Source organism: Rhinoraja longicauda, chromosome 6, assembly GCF_053455715.1.
Source record: "Rhinoraja longicauda isolate Sanriku21f chromosome 6, sRhiLon1.1, whole genome shotgun sequence".
Classification (NCBI taxonomy): domain Eukaryota; kingdom Metazoa; phylum Chordata; class Chondrichthyes; order Rajiformes; family Arhynchobatidae; genus Rhinoraja; species Rhinoraja longicauda.
In genome coordinates, this window is record NC_135958.1 from 67,630,989 (window position 1) to 67,649,896 (window position 18,908).

The 18,908-nt window shown below is 43.7% G+C and overlaps 1 protein-coding gene across 1 annotated transcript in view; it reads right to left on the bottom strand.

Annotated features, from left to right (window-relative positions):
- Positions 1-17,998, bottom strand: part of LOC144594930 (uncharacterized) — a 39,199-nt gene extending 21,201 nt beyond the window's left edge. The window contains exons 1-3 of the mRNA XM_078401861.1: positions 17,877-17,998; positions 3,882-3,989; positions 3,327-3,402 (exon numbers count right to left, since the gene is read on the bottom strand). Of these exons, the coding sequence (XP_078257987.1) occupies positions 3,327-3,402; positions 3,882-3,989; positions 17,877-17,913 (221 nt within the window). The 5' untranslated portion in view covers positions 17,914-17,998. The remainder of the gene's footprint in view (positions 1-3,326; positions 3,403-3,881; positions 3,990-17,876) is intronic.
- Positions 17,999-18,908: the final 910 nt, after the last annotated feature.

The window sequence follows — 18,908 nt, forward strand, 5'->3', positions numbered from 1 at the left end:
GAGGAACAATCCAGCACAAAAAAAAACCATATGTGGAAACACATTACTTCAGGATCATTGTTATTGTGATGGCAAGTTTAGTTTATGATTTTCTTTGTATGCTTTGTATGATATTCTCTGCTATGCTGCCCAATGCCTACCCTGATAAAGAAGATGGAATCAACAGCTACAAGACCGATGGTGCTCTTTTCAATCTAAAGAGGCTTTCAGCCAAAACCAAAGTACGAGAATCCACCTTAAGGGACCTCCTCTTTGCTGACTGTGTCCTCAATGGTAGTTCTGAGGCTGAATTGCATGAAATTGCATGCCCGCCTTACTCTACCCCTGCGAGACATGAACAATGTAGAGCAGACATGATCGCATTGAATGGCGGTGCTGGCTCGAAGGGGTGAATGGCCTACTCCTGCACCTATTGTCTATTGTCAGACATGCCAGACATCTTAACCACTTCCACATGACCTGTCTGCGCAGAATACTCCATATCAAGTGGCCAGACAAAATTACACACACACGGATTCTGTCCCAGACAAACCTCTCCAGCATCTATACATTGCTGAAAGAATCACACATCATAATTTAACAATTGCTCTTTCCACAAATGCTGTCTGACCTGCTCACAAGCTTCCAGCATTTGGCTTTTAGACACAGTAGATCGGGCAGTGCATAAATGGACAGCCATGAGGCACTGAGGATCATCAGCAGAAGAACTGTCTTTCATTATATGGTGTTACCAACATGTTTCATTGTTATAGCACAGAAAAATCAGACCTGGTTCACCAAGAAACGCAGAAGGGCATGCCTGAAAAAATGGTAAAGCAGCAAAAGTGTGTAATCCCCACAAGCAATAAATCAAATCGAAGCTCTGCATGACTACCACACCTCGTGATAACTGATGGACAATTAAGCTGCTAGTCTGTGAGGACTTCCAGATCGGGCCCATCCCCAATGTTGGTGGAGGCGAGCACGTGAGTGCTCAAGACGAGCCTGAATCATTTGCAATCACGTTCATTTGCAAATTTAAAAATGGTGTTGTTAACAGTATTCTCAAGAGGCAGTCATTCACCAATACCCAGTGTAGATTTCACCAAGAAGGTTTAGTCGCAGAACACAGGTCTGGTCCAAAAATGAACTAAAGAGCCAAGGTCAAGATGCTGGCATCTTGAGGAAAACACAAAATGCTTGAGGGACTCAGGAGGTCAGGCAGCATCTATGGAGGGAACGGATGGATAATATTTTGGGTCAGGCAATTTCTTCAGACTGGCCGAGAAGAGGTGAGGCGACAGTGATTATCTGTACACCTAGATCACATCAAGAAACCCTGGTATATGTACAGTACTGGAGAACATTTCACTTGCTCAAAACTGAAGTTGTAAGAGATCGAATATCCAAGCCCAGGACATTGCTCAGGGCAGAGTTTTAGCCATCTTCAGTTGTTTCGTCAGATATTCCAATTTTCAAAACGTTAGAAGTGAGGATGTTTACTGAGAATTGTGCAACATTCAAATTCATTCACAACTCCTCAATGCAACAAAACCCAGGTAACATTCAAACATGGCACCTAGGTTATCAGAAAGACATAGCATGGAAACTGGCCCTTTGGCCCATTGAGCCCTCACTGACAATCAACCGCCTATTTACACCAATCCCACACCAATCTATTCTAACTTTATTGTCCCCATATTGTCATCAAATACTTCTTGTCATCAATTCCCTCCCCCTTACCACCCACCCACCGATTCTACCCCTCCCTGCACAAGGGGTAATTTACAGCAACCAATTAACGTGACATGCACGCCCTTGGGATGTAGGAGGAAACCAGAACACCCAGAGGAAACCCATTTGGTCGCAGGGAGAACATGCAAACTCCACACAGACAACAAAGGTCAGCATTGAACCTGGGTCTCTAGCACTGTGATGAAGTGGCTCTGCAAGCTGCACCATTGTGTTGCCTATCACATTCAGGCGGCAACAAAGACGTACAGGTTTGCAGGTAAATTGGCTTGATGTAAGTGTAAATTGTCCCGAGTGTGTGTAGGATAGTGTTAATGTGCGGGGATTGCTGGTCGGTGTGGACTTGGTGGGCAGAAGGGCCTGTTTCCGCGCTGTATCTCAAAACTAAACATCTGCAATAAGTGTCAGTCATTGATACTTGATGGAATATCCCCCCTCAGGGTATTCGGCATCATCAAAATCCTGTGGTCAATACTGGGAGCACATGACTTGCATCTTGCCACCAAATGATGTCGTGGTTGGCTGAGTGTAGATCTAACAATACTGAAAGAGCTTGACATCGCCCAGGACAAGACAGGCCACAATATTATTCTGGCACCATTTTCCATTGTTACCAGCGCTAAAGGGTTAGGGACACAGGATTACAAACATCTGCATGTTCTCCATGTCACATGCCATCTTCACTTTGACATATATCACAGGTCTGTCACCTCCACTTTGAAAGTTATAACACACCCACATTATTTGTGGTTGGGGAAACTTCACCAGAAGGACAGCAGTGGTTCAAGGCAGTGGTTTGTCACCACATTATTGAGAGCAATGAGGAAAAGAAAATATATATATTAAAAGATACATTTCAAAGCACTTCATTAAGGGAAGATGGTTATTTATTTTCCACATCCATGGAATTACAAAATTACAGATGCAGGTAGTCCACCGTCTTTCAGTTTAACTGCATAACAAGTCCAGTTCTGCCCCTCAATATTTGTAATTGAACTGTGCTCCACATCTCCTGGCAGCTCACATACTTTGCCCATTCACTTCAGTACAACACAAATAGGTTTCAGTGCAGCTGCACATTAAGCTACTCTGTGTACTGGATTCTAATTGTTAACAGTTTTACATAATTCCAGTTATGCATGGACAATGGTTACTTCTTTCAAGAATTAAGGCGTGCCTTTACCTATCCAATATATCAAATAAATAGAGTCCAAGCTAGAGGAAGGAACTTTATAAGTATCTTTCACAGCAAGTAAACTTGATTGTAAACTTGATCACTGTGATATAACGATGACCAGATCAACTGTTTTTGGTGATAAATTATTTATTTCAATCACTCCCTGTCAGTCGCATTCCCTCTTAAAATTCAATGCTATTTAGACAGAGTCCAATAAGCAAGTTTGCCACATCCGGGTGCAGTGGCAGCAGCAAATCCAGTAGCAATGTTCAAACGGGAATTGAACAAGCCACAGGGCACGAGGAAGGAGTTGAATGGGTCCACTTGGACAGGTCTTTCAAAGAGCTGATAGACATGATGAAGCAACTAGTCCCTTCCTCCAAAGCAAATTCTGTTGAAATTGGTGGAAGTATATTACCTGGGACAGGTATCCTGTTGTGGAAGTTGTTCTATCCAGTGCCAGTAGTCTCTTCTCCACAGCCCCAGGACAGGCTCTGCAACAAGACAATTCCATCATTTCACAACAGCAAAATTCATTTCAGTTTCAATGCTTCTTATAGATTCCTTCTGTACTGAGGAGGTCAATACCCATGATGGGCTGAGCAATACACACATACCTCCTGCAACGTCCTCTGCTCTTAGGTGTTTGACTCACAAAACGAGGCCATAGAGCAACCAGTTAGTAAGCTCTCCACCTTTGGGAGGGTGGTCAAAAAGGCTTTCGGCACATTGTCTTCATCAGTCAGAGTATTAAGTATAGAAGTTGGGAGGTGATGTTGCAGTTATACAAGACGTTGGTGAGGCCACCATAGATTACCGTGTTCAGTGTTGGTTAGGATGGCAAGTTGGGCTGAAGCACCAGTTTTCTACGCTGTATGACTCTATGACATTTTATCCTATTTGCGTTTATGGTAACATACGTTACAGCAGATCTCCAAAAGAAAGAAGCACGCCAGGCACTGCAGTTACTTACGTCGGATTCCTTTCCGCAGGATAATTTCCAGAATATCACACAAGGATATGAGCTGAGGATGACCATCGGTGATGGGATCGTTGTCTCCCTGGATGTTTAGGATGCATGCTGTAGACAAAACAGATCAACTTTCATTAGTGCAGATGGCCACACTGGAGAGTAAAATCAATCTGAAATTGAAATTGAACATCAAAGTGTGGTACTGGAGTTTTAGGGTTTAGTGTACAGGCTATGCTGAGATAGTGGGCACTTCTTCTATGAGCCTTCAACCTTGGTAAAAAAAATGAACTCACGGTCATGCTGTGCTTACCCCAGCTCATACCACTGGTCAAGCATCCACTGCTGCCCTGGTTCCTAATTTGATACCACTTTGATTCTCATTGACATTCTAAATCATCATATTTCTCACCATCACCTATCCTTCTCCTCCCCCCCCCCCTCCCCACCTACTACCAGTTTTGCAATCTCTTCCGATTTCCAAGATGTCTCATGGGACAATTCTGTCTTTCTTGCCTATCCCAGATTTCCTCTATGCCATCATTGTCTTTTAGACTTTCAACTTTCTATGAGTAACTCTTGAATTTCTCCCTACAACTCCTTGCTACTCTCCTCTAAATTACTCCTTACACTCTTTGATCAAATTCTTGGTCATCTATTCTAATATTCCTTTTTGTGAATAATGATGAATTTGTAAAGAGGTGAAATGCAAGCAGTTTTAACTATTAATTCATGAACCAATGAAAAAGTACTTATGAATGAAAAATGAGTGCAGGACCAGGCTGACATGAATCCTACCCTCTTTAGCTTTTATAGATTGAAGACATTTCTTATTGGGTTCAAGCATGAAGACAGATATGGGACTAGAGTATGACTGGGTCTGCAGAATTGTTCTGCTGCACAAGTTACAAACTTTGGCAGAGTGGCATCATGTTTTGGCTTAGAAAGCTTCCATTTAGCTCACTGTCTTTATTTCTGAAAGAGCTCGTCCCACAACACTGAACCATAGAAACCTTTTCTTTACACGCCTTTCTCCAATTTCTATTTGTAGGTTGTAAAATAAACAGTTTCTTACACTCTTTTAAGCAGTGCACTCTAGCTAATATAACTGCATTCTAACAGAAATAAATGGTTCTTCAGTCAATTATCTAACGGACAGGGAGAATGAGATAGTAATTATCTCACAAAATGCAGGGATATCATCAAATCTCAAGGTGTCTCCCAGAACACTGCATTAACACAAACACACCATTAAAATCCAGAGAGCCGTCCTGCCATAATCTTTAGGAATGGATGTGCTTGGGACATTAAACACCAATAAAATAAATAAGTACAGAAGTGTTTACCCATAAAATAGTCTTACTGGAGGGAGGACAGAACTGATTTGCTATACCCATCAGATATGAGATTTTAAACTCAAGGGAAATTCAGTAAGCAAAATGGCATTTACGTAGATCATTGTACACACATTTAAAACAAAATGTGACAAAAAAAGCAGGCTAGTGCTTGTTAAAATAAATCATTCTTTGTTTCATGCGGGAATATTTGGAGGCATTTAAATTAGCCTAGCTGTTGGAAGAAAACCAAACAAGCTAATGGATCGCATAAGGGATAAAATAAAAATTAAAGACACAGGCAATTGTGGGACTGCATTTTAACTCTGTTGGCCATGATATTAACAGGAATTATTTGACAATGCAGCAAACAAAATGATGGCTATACACACCAAATTAAATCGTGAATGAAAGGGAGAAACAGCTAAGTAATCGGGACAATTCTTCCATTTTTATTTTTGGAAAAATTATTAAAGACATTTACGTCAGCAAAAATCAGTGTCTGACTCTGGTCTGTTGTTCAGGTGCAGTGAGTCTTCAATATTACAGACAACGCCCAACACCAGAATGCCCTGGTAGACGAAGAAATACTGGTAACTCAGCGGCAGGCAGCGTCTCGGGAGAGAAGGAATGGGTGACGTTTTGGGTCGAGACCCTTCTTTCTGGAATCACAGAGGGGGAGCCGTGAGAGAGGATGGTGCTAAACTCTCATCGGAGAGAACAGGAGAACCTCTTCAAAATCGAAATACCTTGAGGAGAATTCGCAGTGGAGTGGCAAAATGTGTAGGAAAAAAAACTGCAGATGCTGGTTAAAATCGAAGGTAGACACAAAATGCTGGAGTAACTCAGAGGGTCAGGCAGCATCTCGGGAGATGGAACCACAGAGCGGGAGCAGTGAGAGAGGATCCCCTTTCGTTACTAAAGAATTTGGGAATTAAAACATACTGGGGTTATATTCATTGATGGGGTTTTGAAATTTGAGCAGCTGTCAAGAACAATGAAAATTAGCACAGTGAAACACCATGGCAGCTTGCATTTGCAAATATGTTGAATTACCAAAGATGATGACTACTCAAAAACACAGTTGAAAATTCTACACACTCCAGGCAAGATCAGCCAGAGCAACAAGTTGGAAAGGGTATAGAGAAGATTCAAGAGGATGTTGCCAGGACTCGATGGTCTGAGCTGTAGGGGAGAGGTTGAGCAGTCTGGGATTCTTCCTTGGAACGTAGGATGAAGGGTGATCTTATAGTGCTGTATAAAATTATGGGAGGAATAGATTGGGTGGACACACAGAGTCTCTTGCCCAGAGTAGTGGAATCGAGAACCAGACGACATAGGTTTAAGGTGAAGGGGAAAAGATTTAATAAGAATCTGAGGACTATCTTTTTCACAGAAAGGGCGGTGGGTCTATGGAACTAGCTTCCAGAGGAGGGAGTTGAGGCAGGGACTCTCGTAACGTTTAAGAAACAATTAGACAGGCACGTGGATAAGACATATTTAGAGGAATATGGGCCAAAAGCAGGCAAGTGGGACAAATGTAGATGGGACATGATGGTCAGTATAGACATGTTGGACCGAAGGGCCTGTTTCCATACTGTATGAATCTATGACATCAATATTTGTGTTCCTATCAATTTCCACCATTTTCTCCAATGCTACTACAGTGCCCTCCATAATGTTTGGGACAAAGACCCATCATTTATTTATTTGCCTCTGTACTCCACAATTTGAGATTTGTAACAGAGAAAAAAAAATCACATGTGGTTAAAGTGTGCATTATCAGATTTTAATAAAGGCCATTTTGGTTTCATCATGTAGAAATTACAGCAGTGTTTATACATAGTTCCCCCCCCCCATTTCAGGGCACCACAATGTTTGGGACACAGTAATGTCATGTAAGTGAAAGTAGTCATGTTTAGTATTTTGTTGCATATCCTTTGCATGCAATGACTGCTTGAAGTCTGCGATTCATGGACATCACCAGTTGCTGGGTGTCTTCTCTGGTGATGATCTGCCAGGCCTAAATTGCAGCCATCTTTAGCTTATGCTTGTTTTGGGGGCTAGTCCCCTTCAGTTTTCTCATCAGCATATAAACCGTATGCTCAATTGGGTTCAGACCAGGTGACTGACTTGGCCACTCAAGAATTGACCATTTTTTAGCTTTGAAAAACTGCTTTGTTGCTTTAGCAGTATGTTTGTATCTTTGGCCGGCGGTTCATTCTACAGCAAGACAATGAGGTTTGAGGCATTTGTTTGAACTTGAGCAGATAGGATGTGTCCATACATTTCAGAATTCATTATGCTACTACCATCAGCAGTTGTATCATCAATGACGATAAGTGAGCCAGGACCTTCAGCAGCCGTTCATGCCCAGGCCATAACACCCCCACCATTGTGTTTCACAGATGAGGTGGTATGCTTTGGATCTTGGGCAGTTCCTTCTCTCCTCCATACTTTGCTCTTGCCATCAAGTTAATCTTTGTCTCATCTGTCCCCAAGATCTTTTTTCCAGAACTGTGGTTGCCCTTTTAAGTACTTCTTGGCAAACTGTAACCTGGCCATCCTATTTTTGCGGCTAACCAGTGGTTTGCATCTTGCAGTGTAGCCTCTGTATTTCTGTTCATGAAGTCTTCTACGGACAGTGGTCATTGACAAGTCCACACTTGACTCCTGAAGAGTGTTTCTGATCTGTCGGACAGGTGTTTGGGGTTTTTTCTTTATTGTAGAGAGAATTCTTCTGTCATCAGCTGTAGAGGTCTTCCTTGGCCTACCAGTCCCTTTGCGATTAATAAGCTCACCAGTGCTCTCTATCTTCTTAATGATATTCCAAACAGTTGATTTTGGTAAGCCTAAGGTTTGGCTGATGTGTCTAACAGTTTTATTCTTGTTTCTCAGTCTCATAATGGGTTCTTTGACTTTCATTGGCACAACTTTGATCCTCATTTTGATAAACAGCAATAAAGGTTTCCAAAGGTGATGGAAAGACTGGAGGAAAGACTAGATGCTGAGAGCTCTCTTATACCTGCATTAAGGAGGCAATTCAAAACAAGTGAGCAATTACAAAAACCTGTGAAGCCATGTGTCCCAAACATTATGGTGCCCGGAAATGGGGGGACTATGTATAAACACAGCTGTAATTTCCACATGGTGAAACCAAAATGTAAAAAAAATGGCCTTTAATAAAATCTGACAATGTGCACTTTAACAGAGGCAAATAAATAAATGATGGGTCTTATGGAGGGCACTGTATATTCTTTTTTAGATAAAGGGATCAAAACTGTACATATTTTAGGTGTATCCTTACCAACAGTCAGTACAACTGTAGGAAATGCTCTATTATTAAACTTAAAAACAAACATGCCATTTGCCCTCTTAACTTGTTAGACCTGCTTGTTAACATTTTATGATTCATATACACTGGAATTTAGAAGGATGAGAGGGGATCTTATTGAAACATATAAGATTATTAAGGGGTTGGACACGTTAGAGGCAGGAAACATGTTCCCAATGTTGGGGGAGTCCAGAACCAGGGGCCACAGTTTAAGAATAAGGGGTAGGCCATTTAGAACTGAGATGAGGAAAAACCTTTTCACTCAGAGAGTTGTAAATCTGTGGAATTCTCCTCCTATTTACTTGGTTTCAACCTTCCCAAACAATTCATTTTCCCCGATTATTGATTCTAGCGGATACTACACTAACTGGCCTTCGGCCTTCCTCCCTTTTTCAACAAGGAGTCACACCAGTTCACTATCGCTGCTGCCACCTCCTTTAAAACTTCTGCTGCAGGCCACTAGGTCCTGACGATTTATCCGCCTTTAGCCCTGTGAGTTTTTCTAATACTTTATCACTTGGTTCCTCTGTGTTATTTGAAGTTAACCCATCTGTTATCATAAATATATTTGTAATATCCTCCATGGTGAAGCCTGACGCAAAACATCGATTGAACATATCTGCTATTTTTTTGTTTCCTGTTAAGTCACCTGACTCATTCTCTGGACGCCCCAGGTGGTTCTTCCTATTTACATATTCATAGAAACTCTTACTGTTTGTTTTGATATTGCACCCATGATTTCTCTAAAAATCAACTTTCTCCACTCTTGTGACCTTTTTAATCTTTTGCTGTTGGATCCTTAAATTTCCATTCCTCTGGTCTACCACTAGCCCCTGCAAGTCCGATCCCCTGCTTTTCAATTGAACATTTTCCTTGATGTCTTTGTTAACCGCAGATTGTGCCTCTTTCTCATGGAGTCCCATTTTCTAATTGGGATAAATTATTGTTGAATATATGCAGAAATTATCTGAACCAAAAAGGAAAATCAATTTTCAGATGTTTCTCCCCTGAAATAACTGGGCCAATCTGAGAACTGGGAGAAACCAGAAAGAGCCCAAGATGCTGACAGTAAATATATGCAGACTGGGGAATTTCAGCCAAGAGTGACAATGGAACCTCAGCCTTTGGCCTTGCATGGCACTGAGTGATTGGCATGTGCAGACTATGATCCAGGATGCAGTCACACCCCTCAGGTTAATCATAGCTTAAATTTGGTCGATTGCCAGATAGCAGAAGGATAAAGCCAGGCAAGTATGGAACCAAGCATTTGGAGGATGCAGGAGTCCCAGCCACAGACCACGTTCCACAGATACTTGCTGCCTGTAGAAATGAGAATAAAGTGTAGGAAGAGTATGCAATTTGATAACTGCAGCAGTACAAAGAAGCTACTGAAGTGAGGGTAGTCAAGAGGAACATGTAGTGAAGAGTGACTGCTTTCTTATAGCTTCATCTGTTCCATACCGATCATTGTAAACCACCCAGGGGTTGAAATTATAAATATTTAAAATTAATGAGTATAGTTAGAGTGTGGCATTCATACCCAGAAACAATGGTAGAGTTGGAATTCACAAAGGCCCAGAGTTGCCTGGGAGCAGTGTGTCATCCTCTAAACTTAGTTTAAAGGACTGAGGAGTGATCTTTCAGAAACAGTACAAGATACTAAGGGGCTGCGACAGGTACAAGTCAACATATTTTCATAGTGGAAGAATCTCAAATGAGAGGTCAAAGTTTCAAGATACAGGACTGGTCATTTAAACCGATCCACATAGAAGTTCCTTCTCTCAGAGGGTGGTGCGACTCTGGAAATCTGTGTTCCAGAGAATGGTGGACGCTGGATCAATGGAAATATTTAAAGTTCAAGTAAATAAATTCCTGGATGATCATAGAATTGAGAGCCTTAGCTCTTCCAGGGAGCAAGCGAATTCAGAAGTCGAAGATGGGTACAGAGGATTATTAAAATACAACTGCCAAACATTTTAATTGTTTAATAGCTAGAGTGGTAGGAATATTCAGAAGCATTCAAAAAACATTAAACATACATTGAAATGTTAAAGAGAAAAAAAACGCCAAAAAAATTAAGTTCAAATGCAATTAAGTTAAGTTTAGTTTATTATTGTCATGTGTACCGAGGTACAGTGAAAAACTTTTGTTTGCATGCTATCCAGTCAAAGAAAAGACTATGCATGAATATAATCAACCTGTCCACAGTGCACAGATGAAGGTTAAAGGATACAACGTTGAATGCAAGATATAGCACTGAAGTTCCATAAAAGATAGTTCAAAGGTCTTCAAAGAGGTAGAAGAGGTCAGGACTGCACTCTAGCTGTTGAGAGGACCGTTCAGTTGCCTGATTAATTACATTTGCATGAATTCAATAAATGTAAATTACTTGATACTTACTCCTTTCCCTTGTAGGCATTTCTCTCCATTAAAATGAATGGAGTCACAAGAGATAGTCACATGCTCAGCAGCAGATTCCCCAACACATCTGCTGTGAAACCACAGGATGTTGTCACTCTTCTGAAGGACTGCATGATGTCCAATATCAGAAAATTGCCAGTGAGAAACTGTTAGGAAGCTCAGGAGTTCCACATTTGCACAGGAAGTCCCAAATCTGATAGTTATGCGTGGAAATGCCCAGAGCACACATGGAAGAGCAGCATTCTCAGTAAAATCTGGGCCAACAACTTTTAACCGAAAATCAGAAATTCATTTGAAAAATAAAAAGATTTTGAAAAACTGAGCTGAGTGCAAAGAACCTAATGGCCTCTTCCTGTTCTGTAAATACAATCTGCTCAACAATCTCAATTTCCTTCTGCGATTGCATCAAAAACAATCTCATCTGGAAGTCCATCAGAAGAGTGACAATGTCGTGCGGTTTCCCAAAAGATGCAACGATTTATTGCAGCTGCATGGCATTGTATCGCTCGCACTAACCTGCACTCTGGTATTTTTCTCTTTGCACTACCTGTAGTACTTGCCTATGGCAATAGTTGTATTTGTACCAAGATACAGTGAAAGCTTTGCTATCCAGTCAAATCATTCTACATACGAGTACAATTAAGCCATACACAGTACAACAGGCAGTGCAGAGAGAATCATATAGTGTTGCAGCATTATAACATTACAGTTAAAGAGAAATGATCCAAGGTTTACAATGAAGTGGAATGGGAGATCGGGGCTACAACCTAGCTCATGGGAGGACTGTTCAGTAATATGATAACAGTGGAGAAGTTGTTGTTCCTGAATCCAGTGGTTTGTGCATCCAAGGTATTGTATCGCCTGCCCGTTGGGAGAGGGGAGCACTATACTCTAATGTACCATAACAACATTTAAATCGCTGGTCGGCATGTACTTGGTGGGCCGAAGGGCCTGTTTCTGCGCTGTATCTCTAAAGTCTAAAATTCTAAAGATAGTGTGAAGGCGACCGTGGCTGACAAGGGAAGTCAAGGACAGTATAAAAATAAAAGAGAAGTATAACATAGCAAAGATGAGTGGGAAGCCAGAGGATTTGGGACTCTTTTAAAGAGCAGCAGAAGATAACTAAAAAGGCAATACGGGGAGAAAAGATGAGATACGAAGGTAAGCTACCCAAGAATATAAAGGACAGTAAAAGCTTCTTTAGGTATGTGAGGAGGAAAAAATAGTTCATACAAATGTGGGTCCCTTGAAGACAGAAGCAGGTGAATTTATTATGGAGAACAAGGAAATGGCAGACGAGCTGAACAGGTACTTTGGATCGGTCTTCACTAAGGAAGACACAAACAATCTCCCAGATGTACTAGTGGACAGAGGTCCTAGGGTGATGGAGGAACTGAAGGAAATTCACATTAGGCAGGAAATGATGTTGGGTAGACTGATGGGACTGAAGGCTGATAAATCCTCAGGATCTGATGGTCTGCATCCCAGGGTACTTAAGGAAGTGGCTCTAGAAATCGTGGACGCATTGGTGATCATTTTCCAATGTTCTATAGATTCAGGATCAGTTCCCATGGATTGGAGGGTAGCTAATGTTATCCCACTTTTTAAGAAAGGAGGGAAAGAGAAAACAGGAAATTATAGACCAGTTAGCCTGACATCAGCGGTGGGGAAGATGCTGGAGTCAATTATAAAATAAGAAATTGCGGAACATTTGGATAGCAGTAACAGGATCGTTCCGAGTCAGCATGGATTTACGAAGGGGAAATCATGCTTGACTAATCTTCTGGAATTTTTTGAGGATGTAACTAGGAAATTGGACAAGGGAGAGCCAGTGGATATTGTGTACCTGGACTTTCAAAAAGCCTTTGATAAGGTCCCACATAGGAGATTAGTCGGCAAAATTAGAGCACATGGTATTGGGGGTAGGGTACTGACATGGATAGAAAATTGGTTGGCAGACAGGAAACAAAGAGAAGTGATTAACGGGTCCCTTTCAGAATGGCAGGCAGTGATTTGTGGTGTACCGCAATGCTCAGTCCTGGGACCGCAGCTATTTACAATATACATTAATGACTAAGATGAAGGGATTAAAAGCAACATTAGCAAATTTGCAGTTGATACAAAGCTGGGTGGCAGTTTGAACTGTGAAGAGGATGCTAAGAGGATGCAGGGTGACTTGGACAGGTTGTGTGAGTGGGTAGATGCATGGCAGATGCAGTTTAATGTGGATAAATGTGAGGTTATCCACTTTGGTGATAAGAACAGGAAGGCAGATTATTATCGGAATGGTGTCAGGTTCGGACAAGGGGAAGTACAAAGAGATCTGGGTATCCTTGTTCATCAGTCACTGAAAGTAAGCATGCAGGTACAGCAGGCAGTGAAGAAAGCTAATGGCATGTTGACCTTCATGACAAGAGGAGTTGAGTATCGGAGCAAAGAGATCCTTCTGCAGTTGTACAGGGCCTTGGTGGGACCACACCTGGAGTACTTTGTGCAGTTTTGGTCTCCAAATTTGATGAAGGACATTCTTGCTATTGAGGGAGTGCAGCACAGGTTCACTAGGTTAGCCCCGGAATGAAGGGACTGTCATGTTGAAAGACTGGAGCGACTGGGCTTGTATACACTGGAATTTAGAAGGATGAGAGGGGATCTTATTGAAACATATAAGATTATTAAGGGATTGGACACACTAGAGGCAGGAAACATGTTCCCAATGTTGGGGGAGTCCAGAACTAGTGGACTGGACTACTAGTAGTCCATTAGGGTAGGCCATTTAGAACGTAGATGAGGAAACACTTTTTCACTCAGAGAGTTGGAAATCTGTGGAATTCTCTGCCTCAGAAGGCAGTGGAGGCCAATTCTCTGGATGCTTTCAAGAGAAAATTAGATTGTGGATGATCAGCCATGATCACATTGAATGGCGGTGCTGGCTCGAAGGGCCAAATGGCTTACTCCTGCACCTATTATCTATTGTCTATTGGAGGTGTATTTATATACTACCCATTCCCACTTGCCAAAAAGTTAGTGATGACCCTTTTACCTGTATCATCACGGGCTGTGATACCAATCTACTGCTGAGGCTCTCAATTATCAACAACACTGATGTGGAACGAGCTCAAACTGGATGCAGTTTCTTTCCCAAAAACTCACCAGTGTGGCGGCTCCATCGGACTGCCATCTCCGGCCTCCGCCTTGAGGATGTCCCTCTCGGCCCCAATGGAGCGACAATTTTGTGCGACGCGTCATTGGGCCAACCACGCCCCATCGTGCCTGCTGCCTGGCGCAGGCGGATTTTCGATGTAATCCACGGGTTGGCTCACCCATCCATCCGGACGACAGTCGCACTGGTGGCCGCACGGTTCATGTGGCACGGTCTCCGCAAGCAGGTTGGCAATTGGGCCCGCACCTGCGTCGCGTGCCAGACGGCGAAGATCCAGCGCCACGTCCGATTGGATGGACGCACTGCCATGGGTCTTATTAGGCATCCGGACGGCACCAAAGGAGGACCTCGCAACGTCATCAACCGAGCTCGTCTACGGGTCGCCCCTCACCGTGCCCGGGGAGTTTGTGCCCTCGTCGCCGGGGCAGGAGGAACCGTCCTCGTCCACCCTACAGCGCCTTCGTGAGCGAGTCGGAAAACTGGCACCCGTCCCTACGTCTCACCATGGGACGTTCCACCCGCACGTCCCATTAGACCTTCGGGATTGTGCCTACGTTTTTCTCCGCCGCGACGCCCATCGAGCACCGCTTCAGAGACCTTATGAGGGCCCTTTCAAAGTGCTGAAACACGGCGAGACAACTTTTGTGTTGGACATGGGGGGCCGACCGGAGGCCGTGTCAATTAATCGCCTTAAGCCAGCGCACTTGGACATTGACCAGCCGGTGCGGGTTGCACAGCCTCGGCCGCGCGGGCGCCCCCCTTTGCAAGTGCCTCCAACACCGCACCCGCCGATCCCCTCATCTCGACCGGTATTTGTACCCCCTTCTCCGCCCCCGTTTGTCCCTCCAGCTGTGCCCCCGCCAGCCCCCCCGGTTGTCCCTCCAGCTGTGCCCCCGCCAGACCCCCCGTCGGACGGGTACCGTACACGGTTCGGTCGACTAGTGCGACCACTGGTGCGTTTCGTGCCTCTGGTTCTGGGGGGGGGGGTCCTGTGGCGGCTCCCGAGGGTCGGGCCATACCACTCACGACCCCTCGGCACGGGAATGGGTCGATCCAAGGAGGCGGACTTCGGCCGGGAGTATAAAGGTCAAGGACCGCATGACTCTCATTCCCCTTGGAGTTCCAGCTAGATACAGTAAACACACTTTCGTTAACCCTGACTACTTGTCGTTATTTCGGCCTACTTGGCACACTACACCAGTGAATCAGTTCAGTTTGTAAAATAATTTAATGATTTGGCTGTCATTCCTTTTAATTTCCAGATTCTATTAAACTAATCTTGTGATGGCATTTGAAATCGTCAACTGGATTATTTGTTTTGGTTTTTGGATTTCTAGCCCAGCAGGATAATTGATGCGTAACCCAAGCCCTATAATTATGTGAGCAGAACGACAAAAATCAAAACCTCACCACGGAGGCAACAAAGACGTCAGTGTTATGATTAAGAATGCAAGTTGCATTCACTGCTCATCAATAGTCTATGGCAACCACACCCTTTTTAACCAGACAGTTTAGTTTTTAAATTCAGAACTCTATTTTTATCCACTTTCTTTTATCTCCCCAGTGTGAAGCAATTAGTTGATTAAAATTGTCATTGGTTACTTTATAAAAATACATTTTCCGTATAGGAGCAGGAGGAGGCCAATTGGTCCTCTAGACCGATCTGCCATATAATATCATGGCTAATCTTTACCGCCACTTCATTTTTCCTGCTGCACCTCATTACTATATCCCTCGTTACTATATCCTACTACCCAAGAAGAATTATCAGTCTCAGACATGGATATTGCCTATTTTTTCATCCTTCCATAATGATTGATAGCATAATACCATTATTTCCTCTCCGTGAGAGGAAATTGTTTCCTGCGTATCCTTTATCAAATCCCTTTATCATTTTGAAGACCTCAATAAGCCAACAAAACCTATGGACTGTTATCCAGATCTGAGTCAAACCTAATGTGTTTGTTTTGGATTTAACACTGGGCAACAACAATAGATCTGAACAATCAAGGTGCAGTGTGTGGCATGCAAGGGACCTCAAAGGGGAAAGTACAATGGTACAACTTTCTATTTAAATTATTAATGATGTTCATAATTTTGGTTGGCGAGTTAATCTCATCAGAAGGATTCACGACAGGGCAGATCAGAATGCACATCCTGTACTATGTTGGAACTTTAGGGCAGCCTCCATGCCCGAGACAACGTAAGTGCATGAAGTGTCATCAGCTGGGGCAAGTCAAGCTCTGGGTTTGTAGCCAAGCAGCAGCTGATCTTGAAGCAAACCGTTTCATGGAGTGTACCTTTCATGTGATGGTTACTTATGACTCAAGAGTACATGCATAATGGGATTCTGTCAAGCAGAGAATATGGACAAGAAGCTGGTTTGGGAAACTCCTGGTCTTTGAATGATCAGCCATGATCACATTGAATGGTGGTGCTGGCATGAAGGGCCGAATGGCCTCCTCCTGCACCTATTGTCTATTGACCAGTATTTACGGTTTAATGTTAAATCAGTAAAATGTATGGAGTGTGGTGACCGAGGCAGATAAGCTAAAGGCACTGATAGGTACTTAGAAATATATTACATCTATTATAGAAATGATTTAAAGAGGGGCTTAAAAACACTATTCTTCATTATCCCACTTTCATACTCCCTATCCACTAGGGGCAATTTACAGAGGTCAATTAACCTACAAAACCCACGCATCTTTGGGATGTGGGAGGAAATCGGAGCACCTTGAGGAAACCCACATGGTGACAGGGAGAAAGAACATGCAAACTCCGCACAGATAGCAGCCAAGGTCAGGATCAAATCGGGCTCTGACACTGTGAGGCAACAACTCTACCAGCTGCACCATTTGATGTGGCTGCCGATCAAGTTGGCATTGGATTATTTAGCCCTTTTTTGAACAGCAGACATGGGTTAAATGGCCTTCTGCGTCAAAAACATTCTTCATGACATGGACATGCCACTGAATACTGGTCCTATTTATTTCTAAGACTAGGTGACCACGAAGTGTAAAGAGACTCTATGAGGTGGAAAGAGAGATAGAATATAGAAAATAGATAATCTGTAGGTAACCTGGGGGGAGGGGGGGGCGGGGCAACACAGAAAATGGGAAGAAAATCAAAAAGCCAAGAAAAGAAGAATGCTCACTGTCACATATTGGTAAAAGAATGCACAAATATGCAGAGGGAATAGGATAATACAAGGTAAAGATGAAGCATTTATAGAGGCCACTTTGCGACACAAAGGTCTTTTCACTAAAGTGCAGCTCAAACATAACTCATAAATTTATAGCTTACTGCTTCAGATACACTTTCTTCATGTGGTGATTATACAATTCCCAAACATATTCACTCCCAAAAATAATATACTTCTTCCATGCCACCTCTGCAATCAATTTATTTTGGCCGAATTGATTTATTTAATAAAATTGGACCTCGACGTGTCAGTAAATTAATAATAGGAAAGATATAGTTCAACGTATTTGGTCTTGCTCAAATACATTTTCTCAACATAGATTATCATGAAATATTTCCCAATATCTGCTCTTCTCCACCCTGACACAAGTTTTGATGAAGTTCTCCACCCTGATTGTTTGAAAGTTGTTTGGAATTATTTTACAATGAGGATAGTGAGAGGTGGCCAGTGACAACTAGCCCACCTCCACAACCCACCCCCGGCCACTGACCTCTCCTCCTCCGCCCCATCATCAGGCCGTTCCGCCTCACTCAGGACCACTCACCCTTCAAGGCACCTAGCAGCGGCTCCTTTCTGGACATCTTTGTCTACGGACAAGGGGCAAGAAAACCGTCTTTTCCACAAGTCCGGACCTCACGCACTCCTCTCTATTCGACTCGACGCGGCGTTCCGTCACTCAGACCGCCAGGAGGAGTGGTGGGGAAGCATGGCGAGGTTCCCCAGGCTTAAGGGCGGGACCTGGTGCGAGGGCGGAGCAAGGCCTCGCCTCCTAGGTGACGGGGTGGGACATAGTAGGACGGGCATGGGCCGCGTCCCCGAGGTGATAGGGCGGAGTCTGCTGCTGGGGCGGAACAAGGCCGCGTCTCCTAGGTGACGGGACCTAGGGTGGAGTAAGGTCACGTCTCCAAGGTGACGGAGGGGAGTCTGGTTCTGGGGCGGAGCAACGCCGCGTTTCCTAGGTGACGAGGCGGGGGCGGAGCAACGTCGCGTTTCCTAGGTGATGAGGCGGGGCCTGGAGCCGGGGCGGAGCAACGCCGCGTCTCCTTGGTGACGAGGCGGGGCCTCGGGACTGAACGTCGTCTCCCAAGTGATAAGGCGAAGCCTGCGCCTCGGGCGGATCTTAAATGAACACAATGGTGCTCTGAACCGAAGCGGTGCTCTGAACCGAAACGTCGTCCATGCATTCCCTGCGCACTGAGTTCCTCCAGCACTTTGTGTTTCGCTGTCTTTCTACTGGGCGATGAGATGGGGCTTGGGGCATGGCCAATAGAGGAGGTGGAGTCCGGAGTGGGATGGAACCTGTTGACAGTGGGACTCAGTGATGCCGGAGGTCAATTAGGCCAAGGACACTGCTACGTCCAGACGATGCTTTTGAAGTGTGGTCACTGTTCCAAAGAGGCTCAAGCGGCGATAAATCTGCGGTGGTGAGCTCTAATAAAGAGATGTCTGACAGCGAAGAAATATCATGTTGCTGAGATTTGGGCGATGTATATAATAATAATAATAATGTATTTTATTTATATAGCGCTTTTCATATACTCAAAGACGCTTTACAGAGATTTAGAGAACATAGGGA